Here is a 21,326-nt window from a genome sequence, read left to right as displayed (position 1 = left end):
GTTTCAGACCTTCCCCAATATAAAGCCAAAGCATCTATGCATTCCGTCAGGAAACTCTCCTACGAAGCGGGGTGATAAATGTGGTAAGTACCTCACCAGGGCCCTCAGGGACCAACGTGCAGCTTCATACATATGGTAAACCGATGAAAATCTTTTTGCCTAAGGATATTGCGTGCGAGTTTGGGAACTGTTTCTCCTCCCTGTATAACAGCTCCTCCCCTTCTTCGTCTCTACCTGCTATCAAAGAATATCTCTCCTCAGCCCATCTTCCCCGCCTCCCCTCCCCGGTCCATCAAGACTTGGAAGCTTCAGGAGGCAGTGGGTGCTGCGAAACCTGGGAAAGCAGACGGTTTTTCTATACTGTATTACAAGACTCTTCTGCCTTTATTAGGCCCGCACATGCTCAAAGTTTTTAATACTCTGGGCCAGTCCACCTCCTTTCCTCCCGACACCCTGTTAGCCGATATCTCAGTCATTCTGAAAGAGGGAAAGGACCCTTCAGTTTGTGGCAGTTACCGACCAATTTCACTGTTTAACGTAGACCTGAAACTATTCACCAAACTCTTAGCCTTCCGACTGCAATCCCAATTGCCCCAGTTGGTCCATCTGGATCAGGTGGGCTTTATACCTTCCAGGGAGGTATGTGATAATACTATTAAGGTACTTAACTTGTTCCACTTACTGTAGCTAACCACAATAAGTCCCCCTGTATCTTCCTAAGTACTGATGCCAAAAAAGCCTTTGATAGGGTGAATTGGTCCTTTATGTTTGCGACATATGGGTTTGGAAATCGGCTACTTCAGTGAATCTCCAATGTGTACTCTAATCCACAAGCCTGTGTCAAGGCAAATGGGGTGTTTTCAGCCCCATTCACCATATCAAACGGCATCTGGCAGGGATGCCACCTTTCACCCCTGTTATTTGCCCTATCACTGAAACCCTTTCTGAATAAAGTACGGTCAAATTATGACATCTAAGGAATTCAGCTGAAAAATCATATTTTAAGGTCTCTGGTTATGCAGATGACCTACTTTTCTCCCTGTCCAATCCACATATCTCTTTACCTAATCTTATGGCAGAATTTGATGGGTATGGCACATTATCAAACTTAAAGTTAAACCTTACCAAATCTGAAGCCATGGGGGTGGCTTTACCCCCCCCCCCCATGCTCCAGACTCTACAATAATTTTGATTTCAAATGGACATCCACAGCACTAAAGTATTTAGGCACCTATATCCCCCCAAGATTAGCGGATGACTTCACCCTGAAGTTCCCACTTTTACTCAAAAAAGTCCACATCCTACTGGAGAAATGGCACCAAGGACTAAGTAGACGGTTCATGACATTACCCAAATGCTGTCGCGGCGTAGCGGTGTCAAATGCGTTCAAATATTACCAAGCTGCCCACCTAGGTAGGGTTATTGATTGGAAACATGGAGGAACTCAGCTAAGAGGAAAGTTCAGAGGAAGTGAATTTATTCTCTCGAGAAGAGGCAATTAAGGGGGGATACGATCATAGTTTCATAGTTTGTAAGGTTGAATAAAGATACCAGTCCATCGAGTTCAACCTGAGTGAGTGTCTAAAATTGTCCCTACCCTGTACATTGCACACTCTCATCGGTCCCTACCCTCAAGGAGCCCACAATCCAAGGTCCCCATTCATATACTAGGGCCAATTTTGGACAGAAGCCAATTAGCCTACCTGCATGTCTTTGGATTGTGGGAGGAAACTGGAGTATCCAGAGGAAACCCACACAGGCACAGAGAGAGCATGCAAACCCCAGGTGGGTGGTGTCTCCTGGTTGGGATTGGAACCAGCGACCCTTCTTATTGGTAGGTGAGAGTGCTAACCACTACACCTCTGTGCTACCCGCTCAATGATCAACATGAAAAAATACATAAGTGGTCCATATGGTGTTGAGTTATTCACTTTAAGGTCATCACAGAGGACAAGGGAGGACTCCTTACGCCTGGAGGAAAAGAGATTTAATGTCCAAATACGGAAAGGTTTCTTCACAGTAAGAGCCATCTATTCTGAAACTGTCCAAGCTATACAGACCTTTTGGCTTCAAACCACTACATGTATCCATGACCATATGGGCTGTCCAGTCCCACTTGACCCCACTTGACCTTGTTTATTAGGTATCACCTCTGTTTTTTATTTTTATTGAATATTAGGCAACACCAGTTAATAGTTCACACTGAACATTACACTACAATTGCAGTGTCAGCACTGATATTTTCTGTTTGTAAATCCATAGCACTGTGTTGGTTATCTACTTCTCTGGCATTCAAGAAATCACTTGCCCTTGTTAGGAACTCCTTCTCATAAATAAAAACTAGTATATACAGTATATTAGAGGGCATCCTACAAAACTTGTTACAGTATGGTCTTTCTGGACACTAGTCACCTCTTAAACCCTCACTATTAAACATTTTGGTAAGCGGTCCCTCTTCAGTCTGTGTAAACCCTTCATTTGTTTCAGAGCTGCTGAATTTTAGTGCATCACTTCCAAACTATTCTATTCCACACATACTTGCTGTAAACTGCCCTTAACCCACTCCCAAGAGTATAGTTAACCAAGTACTGTGAACATTTTTTGAGCTGGTCTCTTTTGAATCATTGGATTTGAAATAAATACAAGACATTTCTGAATGGAGAAGCTGTACAGCTAGAGGTCCGCTGTGAATGTTATGCTCCAGACCCGACTGTCAGTTTCACCATTGGAATTGTGACATCAATGTCAGAGGCTACATTTAAGTAACATTTTTAAAGAAAGGAAGCAACCACCAGTGGGGCAGATATCATAAGGGGTACCTACAATCCCAATTCAAAAAAGTTGTGACAATGTGTTAAATCTACATAAAAACAGAATGTAGACGTCCCTTAGCACCACCTGATCCCAGCAGTGTACTTATTGCTACTTATGGACCCTTCACCTCCTTCAGATTCTGCATGTTTGGCATGGGAGAGGGCTTTACATATTGATCCCTCAGAAGACGCTCACAAGGGCTCGCTGAATGTACATTAGTGAGTACATAGATTGAAAACTGGCTACAGGGGAGAGTATCTGAGGGTATTGATAAATGGGGAGTACTTGGAATGGTCCAGTGTGGAAAGCAGGTTTCCCCAGGGTTCTGTCCTGGGACCAATCCTATTTAATTTATTCATAATCGACCTAGATGATGAGATAAACAACTCAATCTCAGTATTTTCAGAGGATACTAAGCTAAGCAAGGCAATAATTTCTCCACAGGCTGTGGAAACCTTGCAAGAAGATCTGAACAAATTAATGTGGGGGGCAACTAGAATGAGGTTTAATGTAAAATAATGTATTTGAGTGGCACGAATATGAATACATGTAATGCAATATGAAATCTACTCACTAGGGGGAGAACCTCTGGGGGAATCTAGGATGTAAAAGGAACTGGGGGTCCTAGTATATGACATGCTCAGCAATGGCATGCAATGCCAGGCTGCTGTAAGCAAAGCCAAAAGAATATAGGCATGCCTTAAAATGGGAATAAACTCCAGAGATAAAACAATAATTCTCCCTCTACAAGACTCTGGTCCAGCCCCACCTGAAGTGGTGAAGTGGTTATCAGTCTCACCTAGCAGTAAAAAAGGGTCGCCGATTCGAATCCCAACCACGACACTACCTGCCTGGTGTTTTCATGTTCTCCCTGTTTCTGTGTGGGTTTCCTCCCACACTCCAAAGACATGCAGGTAGGCTAATTGGCTTCTGTCCAAAATTGGCCTTAGTATATGAATGTTAACCTTGGATTGTGGGCTCCTCGAGAGGGCAGGGACCAATGTGAATGTGCAATGTACAGGGATAGGGACAATTGTAGACACCACTCAGGATGGACTGGTGTTTTTATTCAACCTTACTAACTATGAAACTATGAAGTATGCCATCCAATTCTGGGCACCAGTCCTCAGGAAGGATGTGCTGGAACTGGAGAGAGCCCAGGGAAGGGCAAAAAAATAATAAAGGGCCTTGAGGACCTTAGTTATGAGGAAAGATTACGAGCACTGAACTTATTCTTTCTGAAGAAGACGCTTCAGAGAGGATATGATTTTAATGTACAAATACCATACTGGTGACCCCACAATAGGGATAAAACTTTTCAGCAAAAGGGAATTTAAAAGGACACGTGGTCAGTCATTAAATTAGAAGAGAAGTGGTTTAACCTTAAACTGCGTAGAGGTAAGAGCAGTAAGGATGTAGAATTCTTTTCCACATGTAGTGGTTTCAGCAGCGAGCATTGATAATTAAAAAAAACAATTAGATAGGCACCTGAATGACCACAACATACAGGGATATACAGTGTAATACTGACATCGAAGCAGACACGGGTTGGACTTGTGTCATTTTTCAACCTCACCAACTATTTGTATCTATATTACTTATATATGTATAATGATTTGTTAATAATGATGTAACTATCCTGGAAACCTCTTATAAGATTAGGTCCAGGTGCTACAGAACCTTCTTATTTAACAAATGTATTTTTAGCTAGAAAAATTGATTACAAGTCTCTGGCTTTGCACATGGTAAATGCAGAGAGATTATGCATTCCAGTGCATTGGCAATCTCCAAGTATTCTTTCAATAAGGGAATGGTTTAATAGATGAAACAAAATCCAGGGATTGGAGGAACAAGTTCACTACATGGCTTTGCTGGACCCACTTTAAAAGAACCATGGTTTATAAGAGGTATCTCTAAAATAGAGTATGTACAAGACTGTCAGATATTTAACACCTGTCTATAGCCATCGGTAGTCAAGGTGGGAATTCTGCCCCTCTCTCCTAGGGGGTTTTGAGTGTGTGGGTGGGGGCATGCTGATTTTCCTCCTCCCCCCACACTGTTTTTTGCCCCTCCATTCTTCTTTCTCTTGTCCTTCCCCAATTCCTCCTTTATTTCTTGTTTTTTTTACCTCCTTTGTTTGAGCCTCAGTTTTGTATGAAACCCATAGGGATCTTGTTTTCTTGCATGGTTGGTTTTTATATGACCTTGAAATGTCCAGTGTTATTTTGTTTCACACTTGTATTAATATTGTTAACTTTTTTACTGGAAACAATAATACTGTTTGTAAGCCATTTTCTCACACGTAGCCACGCCCTCCAGTTAGAAACACTCCCCAGGACACACTTAACCCTTACCCTGCCCCCTAGTGGTTAACCCCTTCATTGCCCGTGCCAGTGGAATCGGTGCATTTGTATTGCACCGATTGTTGTATACATGACAATGGTCCCAAAAATGTGTCAAAAATGTCCAATGTGCCCACCATAATGTCGCAGTCATGATAAAAATCGCTGATCGCCGCCATTACTAGTAAAAAAAAAGTTTTTTTTTTTTTCAAAATTGTCACTATTTTTTGTTTATACTGCAAAAAATTTTAAACGCAGGGGTGATCAAATACCACCAAAAGAAAGCTCTATTTGTGGGGAAAAAATGGATATCTATTTTGTTTGGGAGCCACGTCTCATGTCTGCGCAGTTGTCAGTTAAAGCGACGCAGTGCCGAATCGCAAAAAGTGCTCTGGGCAGGAAGGGGGTAAAATCTTCCGGGGCTGAAGTGGTTAATAAAAAAATACGGTCATTTTTAAATTGATGGCAGCAAAACATCTGAAAGTTGAAACAGGGCCATGTTTACCATGATGTATTATCCCCTCTTCTTTTAAGAACACTGTTAACGCCTGAACCAGGTATGCCTAAACCAGTTGCTGGAGTTTTTGCAGAGGACTATTGTCCCATTCTTCCCTGAAATAGGATTCTAACTGCTCAACACTGCTGGGTCATCTTTGTTGTATTTTTCATTTCAAGATGCACCAAATATTGTATACAGGCCAGTTAAGCACCCAGACTTTTCTACTATGAAGCCATGCTGTTGTCATAGATGCAGTATGTGGTTTAGCATTGTCCTGCTGAAATGTGGAAGGCCTTCCCTGAAAAAGAGAATTATTGGCCTTGTCCCTTGCACACATATATTTTTCTGGATACAGACAGGTGTTAAAGAGTCTTGGAATCTTTTAATGATATTATGTACTGTAGATGATGATATATTTAAAGTCTTTGCAATTGTATGTTGTGGAACTGTATTCTGAGATTGGAAACATCTAGATGCAGCTTTTCACAGATTGGTCAACCCGTGCCCATCTTTACTTTTGAGAGACTAACTCTCTAATGACACGTACACACGACTGGACTTTTCGACAGCAAAGGTCCAACGGAACAAATCCATCAGACAATTTGATTGTGTGTGGGCTCCATCAGACCTTTGCTGTCCAAAAATCTGACGGACTTTAGAAATAGAACATGTTTACATTTTTCGTCCGGAACTCCACCGGACCCAGTTCCTGTCGAGAAATTTGTTTGTGTGTATGGTAGTCCGATGGACAAAAACCAATGCTAGGGCAGCTATTGGCTACTGGCTATGAACTTCCTTATTCTAGTCTGGTCGTACGTCATCACGTTCGAATCCGTCGGACTTTGGTGTGATTGTGTGTGACCAAGTCCGTTCATTTGGAAAATCCGTCGGAACTACGCCGAAAGTCCGTTGGGAAGAATGTGTACGCGGCATTAGATGCCCTTTTTATACCCAGTCATGTTACTGACTTGTTGCCAATTAACCTAATGAGTTGCAAAATGTTCTTATAGCTCTTCCATACATAGACTGAAATTTGGCCAGTTTGGCCGTGCCCCCTTCCATCAGCAGAACACAATAGCATTGCTTAGGGGATCGGGACTTGCAGTCAGTGTTGATGGGAGAATATAGCAATTTTTTTTTCCCCCTCCATCTATAATGGAAGGAAAGAAAATTGAATCATCTACTCCATGGGCTACTTTAGTCCCACTTTCTTTGGCAACTTTTTTTTTTTGCCCTTTGCCAAATTTTTGAGATGGGTTGCTGCCATCTTTTTAAAAATGACCTTATAGTATATTATTTTCCCAGTTTAAACATTTGATATGTTTTCTGTTTTACTACTATTCTACATACATTTAATAAAGTGGCAGTAAAAATGCTAATCCTCTGGTCTTCCAAATAACTATAAAAGTTACACAGTGACTGGTAGGTAAAAGTTTGCAAATTGGATCTAGCCAATGTCTTCCGTAAAACGAAGAATATTCTATCACAGGAAACACAGAAAAAGGAGGAGAAATCAGCTAGCAACATGACAAGTGGAACCTCCAATGCAGCTGCCCAAGCCAGTGGATCAACCAAGAAAGACGACATCAAAACAGCGAAAAAACGTAAGTTGTAATAAGAGCGAATAGGGGTGTGACATCTGTAGATCCTCATACATTATTAGGTCATTATGCTAAAAATAAGAAAGAGAGAAACCCACACAACCGATCTGTGTAGCATTTAACAAACAATCCCAAAAGTTAAAAACAATTATGTTTTCACATATTGTATAATAGAGAGGCAGCATGTAATCAAACATCCAGCAGGTGGTAGCCTTCCCTCTATCAGACAGTATAGATCAGCCTTTCTCAACATTTTCAACACAGAGGAACCCTTGAAATAGTTCTCCAGTCTTGAGGAACTCCTGCTAAAAATTAGAAATCTACAACTCATGATAGATTAGTGTGATGTTCAGTAAGAGGAATGGTCCTTACACTTGTGGTCATTGGGAAGAATTACCTCCTTACAGATAACTAAAAAGATCAATGGTGTCAGTGGGAACTTATCTGAGAGGCAGAAATTGCCCAATGCTGAAGGAACCCCTAGCAAACTCTGGAGGAACCCTGGTTTAGAATCACTGGTATAGATGGATAACATAGCTTCTTAGTCTATCAAAACTTATTTACTAAAGTTGGAGCATGCAAAATATGGTGCAGCTCTGCAAAGAAACCAATCGGCTTCCAGGTTTGATTGCCAAAATGTAATTGAACAAGCTGAAGTTAGAAGCTAACTGGCTACCATGCAGAGCTGCACCAGATTCTGAGTGCACCAGTTTTCGTAAATCTCCCCCATAGTGTTGTATAATAGAGAAGCAGCATGTACTTGAACATCAAGCAGGTGTCAGCCGTGTCAGCCTTCCCTCTATCAGTGTGGATGAATAACATAACCTCTCAGTCCAAGGGAAAGGTGCTGTAGACCACAAGCATCCAGAGTGGGCCAAACACCCGTGATAACGTCACATACTAAAAAAGTGACATGGTAACACATTTTGGGGCAGAAAAAGACCCTTTCTGATGTTTCATTGTACGTGAAACAGATGAGCACCATAAACAGAACTTTTAGAAATGTAAAAAAATAAACTTGAAAAACAAGTGCTCAAGGACGACGGGCACGACTGTAGATATTTAGTGGCTCAGTCATGCTACTAAAATCCCTAGCTATTAATCTCTAAGAGGAGCCATCAATTGCTGCCCAAATAAAACAAATGGTATGAGTTACAAAATTAGCATGTAGTAGTGGTAAACTACACCCACTTGGGGCATTTTGTGATCATGTTTGAGTAATAGCTACTTGTGTAACTCACAGCATAGGGAAGTATTTGTTGCATCTGCATGACAAGCATTTAATAGCTAGCGGTTTTTTGTACTCCCCCTAAAATGCACAGGCTATACCTGACAAACCAGGGTATATTATTCATTGTAGAAAGTTTGTATTCTATTGTGTCAAAGTTTACTATTTAAAAAAAAAAAAAAAAAAAAACTTGCTACAATCAAGAACCTGATTTCAGCGAAGTGGATAAGGGAGGATCAGGGGTGTTAAAACCCCCTCAGAGCATCCTACAAAAGATGCAAATGCACAGTGGGAGCGGCACCCATAGCCCCCCCCCCCCCCCCCCCCCACCGCTCTCTACAACCTGTATGCCCAATGGCTTGCAGTGCTTCCCACCTTGAGCTTGGGGGGAGGAGCTTTGCCTGGGACCCGACTCGCAGAATGCAAGGCATAAAGCATAGTGTAGCCACCGGTCCACCGAATGGATGAACTACTGCTTATTATAACCATATACCAGAGCTTACATGACATGAACAAAAAAGGAGGGGACCTAAAACCCACATCATAAGGCAAATGCTATATATTATTTTATTGGGATAGAAAAATTATCTGTTGACATATTTATTAAGGATGACCACAATATAGTCAATCTATCATGACTTATGTTATTCTACCCACTTACTGTGGATGAAATGGACCAATAATTTCAAATAATATACTATGAAGGGATCAAGAATTGAATACAATACCTGAAAAAGTTGAAGATCAAAAGTTTGTGAAAAAATATCATCATGCTAAAAAGAAGCTCTAATATAATAATAATCTGTAGTATAGTACTTATTTCTAATTCTTCATTTAAGCCCCTTGAGGACAGTACATCTAAGGTGTAGATCCAATAGGTATAGCTTTGACAGCGACACTGGAATCTCTCTGCCGCTGGTAGGCTAGCAGATATGGCTTCAATAACCCATACTCGAAGTCCCTCCGTAGATTGATTATGATATTAAGAGTTTGTCCTTCCCCTCTTTTATGAAGTGGCGATGCTCTTGAAGTACCTTATAAAATATGACAGAATAAACGTCTAGTCCCTGCTCTTATTAACCTGTAGTGAGGAAATCACAGAGAGCAATTTGTCATCAGAGAATGGGAAGTCTAGTTCATTTTTTAAATAGCCACAGCATTAGTAAACAATTATAGCCAGGAGGTTATAGAGTGGCCCTTGCCCTTTTGTGAAAGGAGTGGCCGTTCTGCACATTCGGACATGTTTGCTGCTCAGTCACAGCTAGAGCCCTCCAATCAGCAGAGAGCATGAGATTTGCTGATTGTAGAGCTATCAGCAGAGGTTTTGTTAGTCTCCTGCTCTACAACATACTGGCAGGGAACAGACTTCTCCATTTCAACTTCTTTAATTTAGCTCCCAGCCTTGGTACTAGATCTATGGTAAAGCCCTTTGGAGCTGCTGTACAACTGTCTCCAGCCATGTGTTCAAAAGATGATTTGAGGCGAATGAGGCGCAATGGCCACTTCATTACAGATCGCTTTGAGTGCTTTTCCATAATGTATTATATTACCGTATTATATTTCTTGTAGAGTTAGCCAATCCTGACCAGAAAAACCCACGAGGAGAATCTGTTAAATCTGCCACCAGACGCGCTCCTTTACCAGAGCAAGAGGTAAGGGAAACATATAGGGGACATCTAGTACCAAACAAGCTAACAATCTTTTAGTGCTTCTTAATACGAGTTGCCTGCCATTTCAGGCAGAGTATATTTATTCTTTGGCCTTTCTTTTTTTGAGCCACAACCTAATATGGTGCCCTTTTATAGGATACTGAAGCTTCCACTTTGTACTGTGGAATAATAGGGTTGTGCCAGGACTCTGTCTAGGATTTAGGATTTGTGAGGGTACAGGGACACACACCAGGTGATTTAATTTAATGTAAGAAATTTGAAAACGAAGGTGTAAATAAAATAAATGTGAGCGCTTGACTCTGTCAAGAAGGTTCTGTGTCTGTCCAGAGAAATGTATTGTATCACAGCAATCTCTATGCAGTTGGAATGATAACTGGAGGCTCTGGGAGAGATTCCAGGAAAGCCAACTTGTTCTGGGGATTTGTGTACCTTTTAATCAGCTCCAATAATAAACATATTTGATATTATTAAACTTTGACCATACAGTATTTCACAAAAGTGAGTACACCCCTCACATTTTTGTAAATATTTTATTATATCTTTTCATGTGACAACACTAAAGAATATACACTTTGCTACAATGTAAAGTAGTGAGTGTACAGCTTGTATACAGAGTAAATAATAACAGAGTAAATTTGCTGTCCCCTCAAAATAACTCAACACAAAGCCAATTCATGTTTAAACCACTGGAAACAAAAGCAAGTACACCCCTAAGTGAAAATGTCCAAATTAGGCCCAGTTAGCCATTTTCCCTTCTCAGTGTCATGTGACTCGTTATTGTTACAAAGCCTCAGGTGTGTCAAATTTGGTGTTATCACTCACCTCATGGCAAAGAACTCTCTGAGGGTCTGAAAAAATATCTGTTACACTACATGAAGATGGTCTAGGCTATAAGATCGCCAAGACCCTGAAAATGAGCTACAGCACGATGGCCAAAACCATACAGCAGTTTAACAGGACAGGTTCAACTCAGAACACGCCTCACCATGGTCGATCCAAAGAAGTTGAGTGCACATGCTCAACGTCATATCCAGAGGTTGTCTTTGGGAAATAAACATATGAGTGCTGCCAGCATTTCTGCAGAGGATGAAGGGGTGGGGGGTCAGCCTGTCAGTGCTCAGACCATACACAGTCCAATGCATCAAATTGGTCTGCATGGCTGACATCCCAGAAGGAAGCCTCTTCTAAAGATGATGCACAAGAAAGTCCGTAAATAGTTTGATGAAGACAAGCAGACTAAGGACATGGATTGTTGGAACCATGTCCTGTGGTCTGATGAGACCAAGATAAACTTATTTGGTTCAGATGGTGTCAAGCGTGTGTGGCGGCAACCAGGTGAGTACAAAGACAAGCGTGTCTTACCTATAGTCAAGCATGGCTGTGGGAGGGTCATGGCCGGGGGCTGCATGAGCGCTGCCGGCACTAGGGAGCTACAGTTCATTGAGGGGACCATGAATGCCAACATGTACTGTGACATACTGAAGCAGAGCATGATCCCCTCCCTTTGGAGACTGGGCCGCAGGGCAGTATTCCAACATGATAATGACCCCAAACACAACTCCAAGATGACCACTGCCTTGCTAAAGAAGCTGAGGGTAAAGGTGATGAACTGGCCAAGCATGTCTCCAGACCTAAACACGATTGAGCATTTGTGGGGCATCCTCGAATGGAAGGTGGAAGGACGCAAGGTCTCTAACATCCACCTGCTCTGTGATGTCGCCATGGAGGAGTGGAAGAAAACTCCAGTGGCAACCTGCGAAGCTCTGGAGGGAGGGGGGGGGGGTTAAGGGTTAAGGCAGTGCTGGAAAGAATGGTGGCCACACAAGATATTGAGACTTTGGGCCTAATTTGGACATTTTTATGTAGGGGTGTACTAACTTTTGTTGCCATCGGTTTAGACATTAATGACTTTGTGCTGTTATTTTGGGGGGAAAGCAAATTTATACTGTTATACAAGCTGTTTACTCACTACTTTATATTGTAATAGTGTCATTTCTTCTGAGTTATCACTTGAAAAGATATAATAAAATATTTACAAAAATCATAGGGGTTTACTCACTTGTGAGATACTGTATAATTCTGTAATGATGTATGTAAAAACATGTAACATCTTTAAATAAAGATTAATTCCAGAAATAGATTTTTTACATTAATCCAGCTTGGCCCAATTCATATGCCATGCTGTGGGCTTGCTGCGAAAGTGGAGAATCACTGTAGCAGTTGCCTTTACTACAGTGATTGCTACTGTCTTCCAGGTCCTGTATTGAGTGGTTACCTATAATGGCAGCTACTTGCCACTATAGATGCCACTTGCCTTTTTAGCAAAAAAGGATTTAGCAGATGCTCAGCGGTGTAGATTTGGATCCTATATAACGAGTGAAGGCAGATCATAGCCAGGGAAAGTGAGACAGAAGTCTTCCTGGATTGGTATCTTTTACAAATAGCTTGATATCTTTTAAGAAGTGAAAAGTTGCCAACAGCAACCAGCCAGACTCTATCTGTCATTTTTCAGTGGAAGCTGAAGAAAAGCAGCTAACTGCTTGCTATGGGCAACACTACCTCCAGTTTTCATAAATGAGCCTCATTGTAGTATGTCTTTTTACAAAATTTCAGCAAGCAGAGCCCGTGGAAGTAACAAATCCGTTATTGGAGCAAGCAGAATTCCGTGATGGGAAAGTGTTTCTCCCAGGAAACAAAGTTGTTATTAGTTTGAACATCTCACGTGAGTTTCTAACAGTACAATACCTTAAACATGTAACACAGCTCTTCTCAAACGTTAAAAAGTAATCACATTTTTATAGTGAGGTGCAGGAAAAATTCAAAACATTTTCAGGGAGCCTGAGCCCTCCTTCCTCCCCACCCCAAACACACTTCTAGCATGCTGGGTTCTGCCCCTGTACAGATGTCCCTTGATTCTGTAGTATAAGCTAAGAGAGTCTTCAACAATGGCAGCCTTCCTTCTTTGGCATAGGTCTCCTTTAACCACTTCAGCCCCAGAAGGATTTTCCCCCTTAATGACCAGGCCATTTTTTGCGATACAGCACTGTGTCAATTTAACTGACAATTTCGCTGTCATGTGATGTATTATCCAAACAAAATTGACATCCTTTTTTTCTGACAAATAGAGCTTTCTTTTGGTGGTATTTGATCACCTCTGAGTTGTTTTTTTGCGCTATAAACAAAAAAAATCGACAATTTTGAAAAAAAAAACAATATTTTTTCATTTTTTTCTATAAATATCCCCAATTTAAAAAAAAAAAAAAAATTTCTTCATCAGTAGGGCGATAAATATTCTACATATTTTTGGTAAAAAAAAAAAAATCACAATGAGCGTATATTGATTGGTTTGCTCAAAAGTTATAGCGTCTTCAAAATAGAGAATAGTGTTTCTTACCGTGGGGGGATGTGACTGACTAGAGAAGAAGCCAGATCATTGTTCCTAGCTAGCAGGAACTGTCTCTCCTCTCCTGAAAGAACTGAGATTTGTGTGTGTACACACACAAATGCCCGCTTCGTCTCTCGTGCCTGTGACTGCCAGCCATGTTCATTGGCTCTCCCGCCGCGCAGCGGGCACGTGCGCGCCTGCTCTAGCTGTTTAAAGGGCCAAGGTACAGCTACAGTGATTTTGCGGGAGAGCCAACCTGCTGCAGTATAATGACGGCAGCTGGTTGGCTAGTGGTTAAAGGGAGCCTTTTCTGAGATAAGTATAGAGGCCATCATTGCTACCTGCTTCTGAAAATTCTAGTTAAAGCGGAACTAAACCCATATGATTTAACAGTTTTAAAAAAAACAGTTATATTCTCGGCATGCCTGTCACATTTGCTCTCAACCAAACTGTCAAACCATCAAATGGCTGGTGTTATAACTAATCACATGTGCAGCATCATGGCAAGTGCAAATCAAACAGAGGTTAAGATCCAAGCTTTTGGATCAACATGGAAGCTAGGCAGTTTTGGAAGAAGAGATCAGCATTATATATATATATATTGGAAGTAATGTAAATAATCACATGGATCATAATGTTTCATGTCATTCTTTTCAGGAAACAAGATTTCAAAGCTTGGCCTGAAAGGCTTTCTGACAGCAATGGAGACGCAGATAAAGGAGACAAAGCCCATTCCTGGTACCAGGAGCCACACAGGACTATTGAGGCTGGCTGTGGGGGTAAGAGATCTGTGCTTTGTGTACTTTAGCTGTGGTGAATAGCTTCCAACTGTTCTTCATTTGGAGTGCCTGTCTCTCCTTTGGAACCAAATCCAACTCTTATTTCTCACTCCTCAGTTGTCCTTTTCTGATTTATGTATAACCCGCTACAAAAATACATATTTTTAACTAAAAATATTATACTATACTGAATCATGGACACACACGCATAGAATGCATTAAGGTGAAAAACCATGAGACTTTGCAACTCCTTTAACATACACGTTATGATCTGACCATATAAACTTTGTACAACAAAAATCATGTCATGGGGGGACCCACCTAATCTTTTCAATCAGGCAGGCCCTTGAACTACATAGATAGGTATTGTAGATTGTTAGATCTAAAGGAGATCATATCATCAGATTGTACAATGTAACACGTGGTAAACTTAAAGGAAGACATAAGGCCTGTACACACGATCTGACTTTTTGGCAACAAACATGCAAATTAGCTGTCTTGGAACAACATCAGACCATGTGTATGCTCCATCAAACTTTTTTGGTTTCCATCGTACTTTTGTTGGCTGTGCGAACGGACAAACTTTTTGACAACATAAGTCCGATGGAGAAAAGTCTGATCGTGTGTACACAAAACCATCAGACTTTTGTACAAAGTACAAACACGCATGCTCAGAACCAATGCAAAAGATCAGACAACAATACAAGAAGTTGACCAAAGGTGGTGCTGGAGTAATTGAACGTCCTCTTTTGAAGTGTAGTCAGTATGTTGAAACGTCACTACGTTCTTGTTTGTTGCCTAAAAAGCCAGATCGTGTGTATGCAATACAAACTTATGGCCAACAAATGTCCACAGGAAAGTTTGTACAAAGTCCGATCGTGTGTATGAGGCTATATACTTATAAGCAACAAAAGTCCATTAGGTTATTGAAGAGACTCAGTGGCTCGCTTCAGGTCTCCTTTACAGAGCTGTTTAACTGCATACAAGCAATTCCAGTTCCAAGAATTATCAGATTCTTGTGTCCAGAATGACAGGTGCATGTGAATAGCAGCAGACACTCAGCTTGTACATGGTTTTGGCACCAGCTGTCGCTGTTCACAAGTGGCCACACACCAAGCGTAGTTAGGCATAGGTGTCCGAGCCTGGATGCATCTGACTGTGTTCATACGCTTTCGTTCCCTTCAAGCAGGTTTTGCATCTCCATACAAGTCCACAGGAATGCAAAACCACCTTGAAGCAGGTTAAAGGCAGGTCAGTAGAGTTTCAACTACAGATCAAACAGACTTGTCAATTGGTTCTGAGTGGCTTCAGAAGCATTCAAACTGATGCCATGAACACACACCCAATGCCTATTGTCTTTTTACCCAACCTTCTCCCTAGAGAGATATCAGAAAACTCTTCAGCACCTTCAAATCAAATACACATGTATTAGTGGGCTGCTGTTTACACCTACAAGGCCTATTCGCCCCATGTGAATCTGAAGTATTCCTTGCATGTACAGGACTGTGTACAACCGGTAGAAAAATATAGCCCTTGTCATATATAAATGCGCCTGACAGGCAGTTTTTTTTTTTACCCGTATCAGCCATTCTGCTTATGCTTTTCTTATCATTTACCCGAATGGGTAACTGAAAAGAAAAATCAAATTGCTTCGCGAAGCACAGACTGAAAGTCATTGATAAATGGGGCCAAATGTGTTTAGATATTATAATTGTAAAATTTCCAGTATGCAATACAAGATAAAGAATTACTGTACCTAGGAAATTTTATTTCCAGAACAACTATTTTCCTGCCGACTGTCCAACTTTAATGCAACTCCAGGAGATCCTGCTGCCCCGAGATCCCATACAGAAATCCTGCAAATCTTCTGAAGAGGAACAATCGATGTAATCAGATACAAGGTGCAATGGCCATGCGTTGGGTGATCAGTGGAGCTAGGAGCAATTTATGGACATTAGAAACAAGCTCTGTGTATACCAAGTTTTAAAATGAAATTGTGCTTCATTGTAAAGTTTTGCAGTAAAAGTTCTGCTTAACAGCCGATACCTCAAGATGCCTCCTGTTACCTTCACCTGAATTGATACTAAATGCACACTGTTTCATTTACAGTATCCCTTCTCTTTCTGTATATGGATGATGGCACTATATTTTAATTAAAAAAAAAAATCTAAGTACCTTTTTTTCCTAATTATACAGCTGTCAAATGACCCAGCTCTTTCCCAGCCTGTCTGTACGGTGGCAGGAAGCGCTTCTGCTACTAAACTGCTACTCTTCACAGGTTTAAAAAAAAAAAAAGAAAAGGTCTTTGGGATACAGATTAAACATAAATACCGTATTTTTTTTTTTCAAATATGTATTTTATTAGTTTTCAACAATGGGGCAAGGGCCCGTTTAACATACAGCGGTAGCATAAAAATGGAGGTCGCAGCCTCCAAGGCACACATCTTGACAGGATATAAAATACAGTGCATATTCCAACAGCACAAGAAAGAAAATATAACCCGGGTCTATATACCCCCGAGGCTCAGTTTGTTGGTATAGCCAAGGTCTAAACAATATAGGCCGACATATCGCTACCAGAAAAAAATGAGAGAAGAAAGAAAGGTAAGTTACAGGGGAAAGGGGGGAGGATTGGGAGAGAAGGGGGGGCGTGGAGGGACAATGGGAGGCGTGCGACTGAGATACATGTCCATGGGGTTGGAACCGCCGTATACTGCCTAGTGTCTGTATAATCACAACAGCTCAAGTCGCAAGCAGGGACTTTCCTTCATCTGAAAGTATGAACATATTCCAGAGAGACCAGGTTTTCCTGTAGGTGTCCTGTCTGTGTTGTGCTGTCAGCACCAAGTCCTCCATTTTATTCATGTCTTCTACCCTCCTCAACCACATTGCTACGGTCGGAGGACAGTCTTGTTTCCAAAGTAGGGGGATACAGGACTTGGCTGCGTTAGTCAAGTGTCGCAGTATAGATCTCTTATATCTTCTGGGGGGCAGGGTGGATACATGGAGTAGAAAGAACGCCGGGTCTTTGGGAATCAGCAGGTCTGTACATTTTTGAGACACCGTGCGTACTGCAGTCCAGAAAGGCGTCAACTTAGGGCAGGACCAAAACATATGTAACATGGACCCCCTTTCCTCATGACATCGCCAGCAACATGCTGATGTGTCTGGGAAAATGGCGTGTAGGCGACTAGGTGTAAGATACCATCGTGTCATGATTTTATAATTGGTCTTTTGAATTTTAGTGCACAGCGACGTTTTAAGAGAATGGTCAATTATATTTTGTTTCTGGACTGCAGTAAAGGTGCATTGAAGCTCTGCCTCCCACTTGTCAAGCACGCTAGGCTCGGCGGGTGGGCCGGTGTATTCAGTGTCGAATACATTTTAGAGAGGACCCGAGAAATTGGTTCCGTGTCCGTGAGGAATTCCTCGTATGAGGTCAGCGGTCGTGTGTAAGACTGGGGATTTGGGATGCTTTGAAGAAAATGGTGTATCTGTACTGCGTCCCAGAAGGAGAGCTGGAATGAGCCCGTGGGATTGGTTAGCTCCGTTAACAGAGGCCACCTACCTCGCCGCACAAATCGTGCAGCCGTAACACAATCTGAATCCCTCAGCGTCTGAAAGCGTGTAGGTGAATTCCCAGGTTGGAACCGGTGGTTACCTAGAATCGGGGTCAAGGGAGATGTTTTGGTAGTCAGGGAGTTTTGAAGTGTCGCCTGAAGACATTGCGTCAGAGTGTTCCCTATCAAAGGATGCGATTTTATCTCAGGGGGGAGGGAGTCACCACACCATAGCGCAGATCGCAGGGGAATGTTTACCTGCTGTTGTTCTATCTGTGCCCATAATTTCAATTCTTGATGTCGCCCCCAGTCCACGACTCTGCCTAAGTGTATTGCTTGGTAGTATCTCCTAACATCGGGGAGTGCCAGTCCCCCATATTGTTTTGGCGCAGAAATTTGGGCACGTGGTATGCGCGGCTTCTTGTATGCCCAGACAAATTGGGCAAACAGAGTCTGCACCTGTTTAAAATATTTGGGAGGTATTCTGATCGGGAGAGCCTGAAAGAGGTATAACAATTTGGGAAGCACACTCATTTTTAGTAGATTGCATCTCCCAAACCATGAGTGTAGTCCCTTTATGCCATGCGTCTAGCAGTGTCCTGATCTTTATCAACAATGGGGGAAAGTTATAGTCATAGATGCGAGACAGGTCAGTTGGGATTTTCGTGCCCAGGTAAGTCAAGGCAGAGGACGTCCATCTAAATCGGAAGGTGGATTGTAACACCGAGAGGGTACGTGCCGGAATAGATATTCTCATTGCCTCAGATTTAATAAAGTTAATCCTAAGGTTAGAGAGTTTCCCGTATGTCTCGAATGCACTAAGGAGGTTCGGTAGGGAAATAATCGGGTTAGTGATGGAGAAGAGCATATCATCTGCATAGGCTGACAGCTTACATTGCAGTCGGCCAATTGCCACCCCTTGTATATCAGGGTTCATTCTGATCTTGGCTAAAAACGGTTCCAAGGACAGAGCGAAAAGGAGGGGGGACAATGGGCAGCCCTGTCTCATCCCATTGGTGATCTTAAAAGGTTCTGATAGTACACTGTTTGCCTTCACCTGGGCTGTAGGATTACTATATATACTAGCTATGCGGCTCAGCATCACCTCCCCCAGTCCTATATGTCGAAGTACTGTAAACATAAACGACCAGTTAACCCGGTCGAACGCCTTTTCGGCATCAGTGTTTAAAAATAGACATGGGGTCTTCTTCGATTTCACAATATGTAAAAAAATCAGCACTGGTGGTACTATCTCTAGCTTCCCTCGACGAGACAAAAACCCACTTGATCTAGGTGGATAAGTTGCTGGAGATGCGATGCCAGCCGAGTAGCCAGTATTTTGGTGAATAGTTTAAGATCCACATTCAGCAGCGATATAGGTCTATAACTGCCACAGGACGCCGGGTCTTTCCCCTCCTTAGGGATCATGGAGACATGGGCACCCAGGATAGCGGAGGTGAATGTTTCTCCCGACCCCATGGCATTAAAAACCGTAAGTAGTTGGGGGCCCAATACTGGGAATAGGGTTCTGTAATATTGTAAGGTATAGCCGTCAGGACCCGGCGCTTTCCCAGGTTTCAGGGACTTTATGGCCGTTTGGAGTTCTGGTAAAGTTATGGGAGAGTCTAAGATTCTTTGCGTGTCAGGCGAGAGAGAGGGCATTTGAGAGGTCGCAACGTATTCTTCCATTTCTGATTGGGGCGCTGTCACCGGAGGCAGGTTGTACAGGATGGAGTAGAAAGAGTGAAACTCCCGTGTGATATGTGTGGGTAGGATTGCCCTGTCGCCCCCTGCCTTGTTAATGTGAGGGATGTATGTAGAAAGTTTTAAGTCTCTGACCATTCTTGCCAACAATTTTCCGCACTTGTCCCCTGATTCATATGTCGTTCTACGGCAGATCTGTAAATGTGCCTTAGCTCTGTAGTGGAGGAGATCGTTGATCTGTTTCCGTAAGGTTGTCAAGTCAGATTCCGAGGACAGTGTGGGACTATGCTTATGTTTGCCCTCAGCAACAGCAAGTTTCTGTAAGAGTTGGGTAAGTTGTTGGGTACGTTCCCGTTTAATTCGGGCCCATGCTTAATAAGGATTCCCCTAATCACTGGTTTGTGAGCCTCCCACAGAATCCCAGGTGCACAACCAGGTCGGGCATTCTCCTGGAAGTAACAATGCAGCTCCCTAGACACCTCCGCCAGCACCTCCGGTGTCTGCAGGAGGCTCTCATTCAGACGCCAGAATCGGTGTCTGGAAGGGGCGTGATCAGATATACGGTATGTCAAAAATATGGGTGCATGGTCAGACCAAGTCCTAATTCCAATAGATGTGTGTTCAATGGCATGCAGTTGCGCATGGGGGATCAGGAAGTAGTCTATCCTAGTGTACACCTGGTGTACATAGGAATAGTAGGTATAGTCACGCTCTCCCGAATGCTGCAGACGCCAAACGTCTATCAGCTGTGATTTATGGAACGTCTTAGACATACGCTTGAGTTGGCCTAGGGGGATGGAGGTCCTTCCAGAGGAAGTGTCTACTGAGGGAGTCAATGGGGCATTAAAGTCTCCCCCTACAATCAACTGGCCCTCTCTAAAGTCTTGAAGACGCTCTAAAGTCTCTTCCAGAAATGTGGCCTGATGGTCATTAGGGGCATATATCGCTGCCAGTGTAAACTGTGTGAGGCCTACCGTACCCTTAAGGAAGACAAACCGTCCGAGGGGTCCAGATTGTAGCTCTGGCATTTCCAGGGAACCCTACTGGATATCAGTATGGAGACTCCCTTGGACTTAGCCGTTGGGTTTGTGGAATGATAGGCTATCGGGAAAAGCTTATTTCGTAAATAAGGTAACTTATTATCCTTAAAGTGTGTCTCCTGGAGAAAAGCTACGTCTACATGGGACCGTTTTAAATCATCTTATAAAATACGCCTCTTCTCCGGCGTGTTAAGACCTTTAACGTTTAGGGACATCACTTTAAGTCCGTCGAACGCCATAGGGGACCCGGGGGGGGGGGGGGGTGGAAAGGACCGGGAAGGAAAGGGTAAGGGAAGAGAGGGGAAGGAAACAGGAGGTTAAAACAGATACCAGAAAGAAAAGGAAAAAACATTAAAGAAGAAAGAGAAAGAGTCATGAAAATGTGACAAAGTCTAACACCTTGTCCCTCGCACAGTATAATATTTGCATATGGCGCTTGGGAGCCGTATGGCAGAACCCAGCGACATATACCAACCTATTTGGGGGAGAGGTAGGACAGGGCTCAAAAAGAGAGCACCCAGTCACTCCTCCCCACCCCGACATATCATAAAAATGAAAAAACATGTATCACTCCAATAATATTGCAACAGGGATAAACCCCAAACCAGAAAAAAGGAGACAACAAACACATAAAAAACGAAAAAAGTGAACTAAACAGGTGTTCTTATTCCCCACGGTATACGTCCCCCTCGTACCTGCTTTTC

At 42.5% G+C, this 21,326-nt stretch overlaps 1 protein-coding gene across 3 annotated transcripts in view; it reads left to right on the top strand.

Annotated features, from left to right (window-relative positions):
• LRRC71 (leucine rich repeat containing 71) overlaps positions 1-16,492 on the top strand; it is a 129,871-nt gene extending 113,379 nt beyond the window's left edge. For 2 of the 3 annotated variants that reach the window (XM_077464915.1, XM_077464914.1), the window contains exons 13-17: positions 7,145-7,259; positions 10,054-10,136; positions 12,768-12,876; positions 14,197-14,318; positions 16,095-16,492. In XM_077464915.1, the coding sequence (XP_077321041.1) occupies positions 7,145-7,259; positions 10,054-10,136; positions 12,768-12,876; positions 14,197-14,318; positions 16,095-16,208 (543 nt within the window). In that variant the 3' untranslated portion in view covers positions 16,209-16,492. The remainder of the gene's footprint in view (positions 1-7,144; positions 7,260-10,053; positions 10,137-12,767; positions 12,877-14,196; positions 14,319-16,094) is intronic. The other variant, XM_077464916.1, reaches the window with a different exon arrangement.
• The last annotated feature ends 4,834 nt before the right edge of the window (positions 16,493-21,326 follow it).

The sequence above is a fragment of the Lithobates pipiens genome, unplaced genomic scaffold (genome assembly GCF_037356315.1).
Source record: "Lithobates pipiens isolate NorthernLeopardFrog02 unplaced genomic scaffold, aLitPip1_a1.2 Scaffold_30, whole genome shotgun sequence".
NCBI classification, from domain to species: domain Eukaryota; kingdom Metazoa; phylum Chordata; class Amphibia; order Anura; family Ranidae; genus Lithobates; species Lithobates pipiens.
Note: the sequence above shows the minus strand (reverse complement) of the source record. Positions and strands in the feature narration are given on the sequence as shown.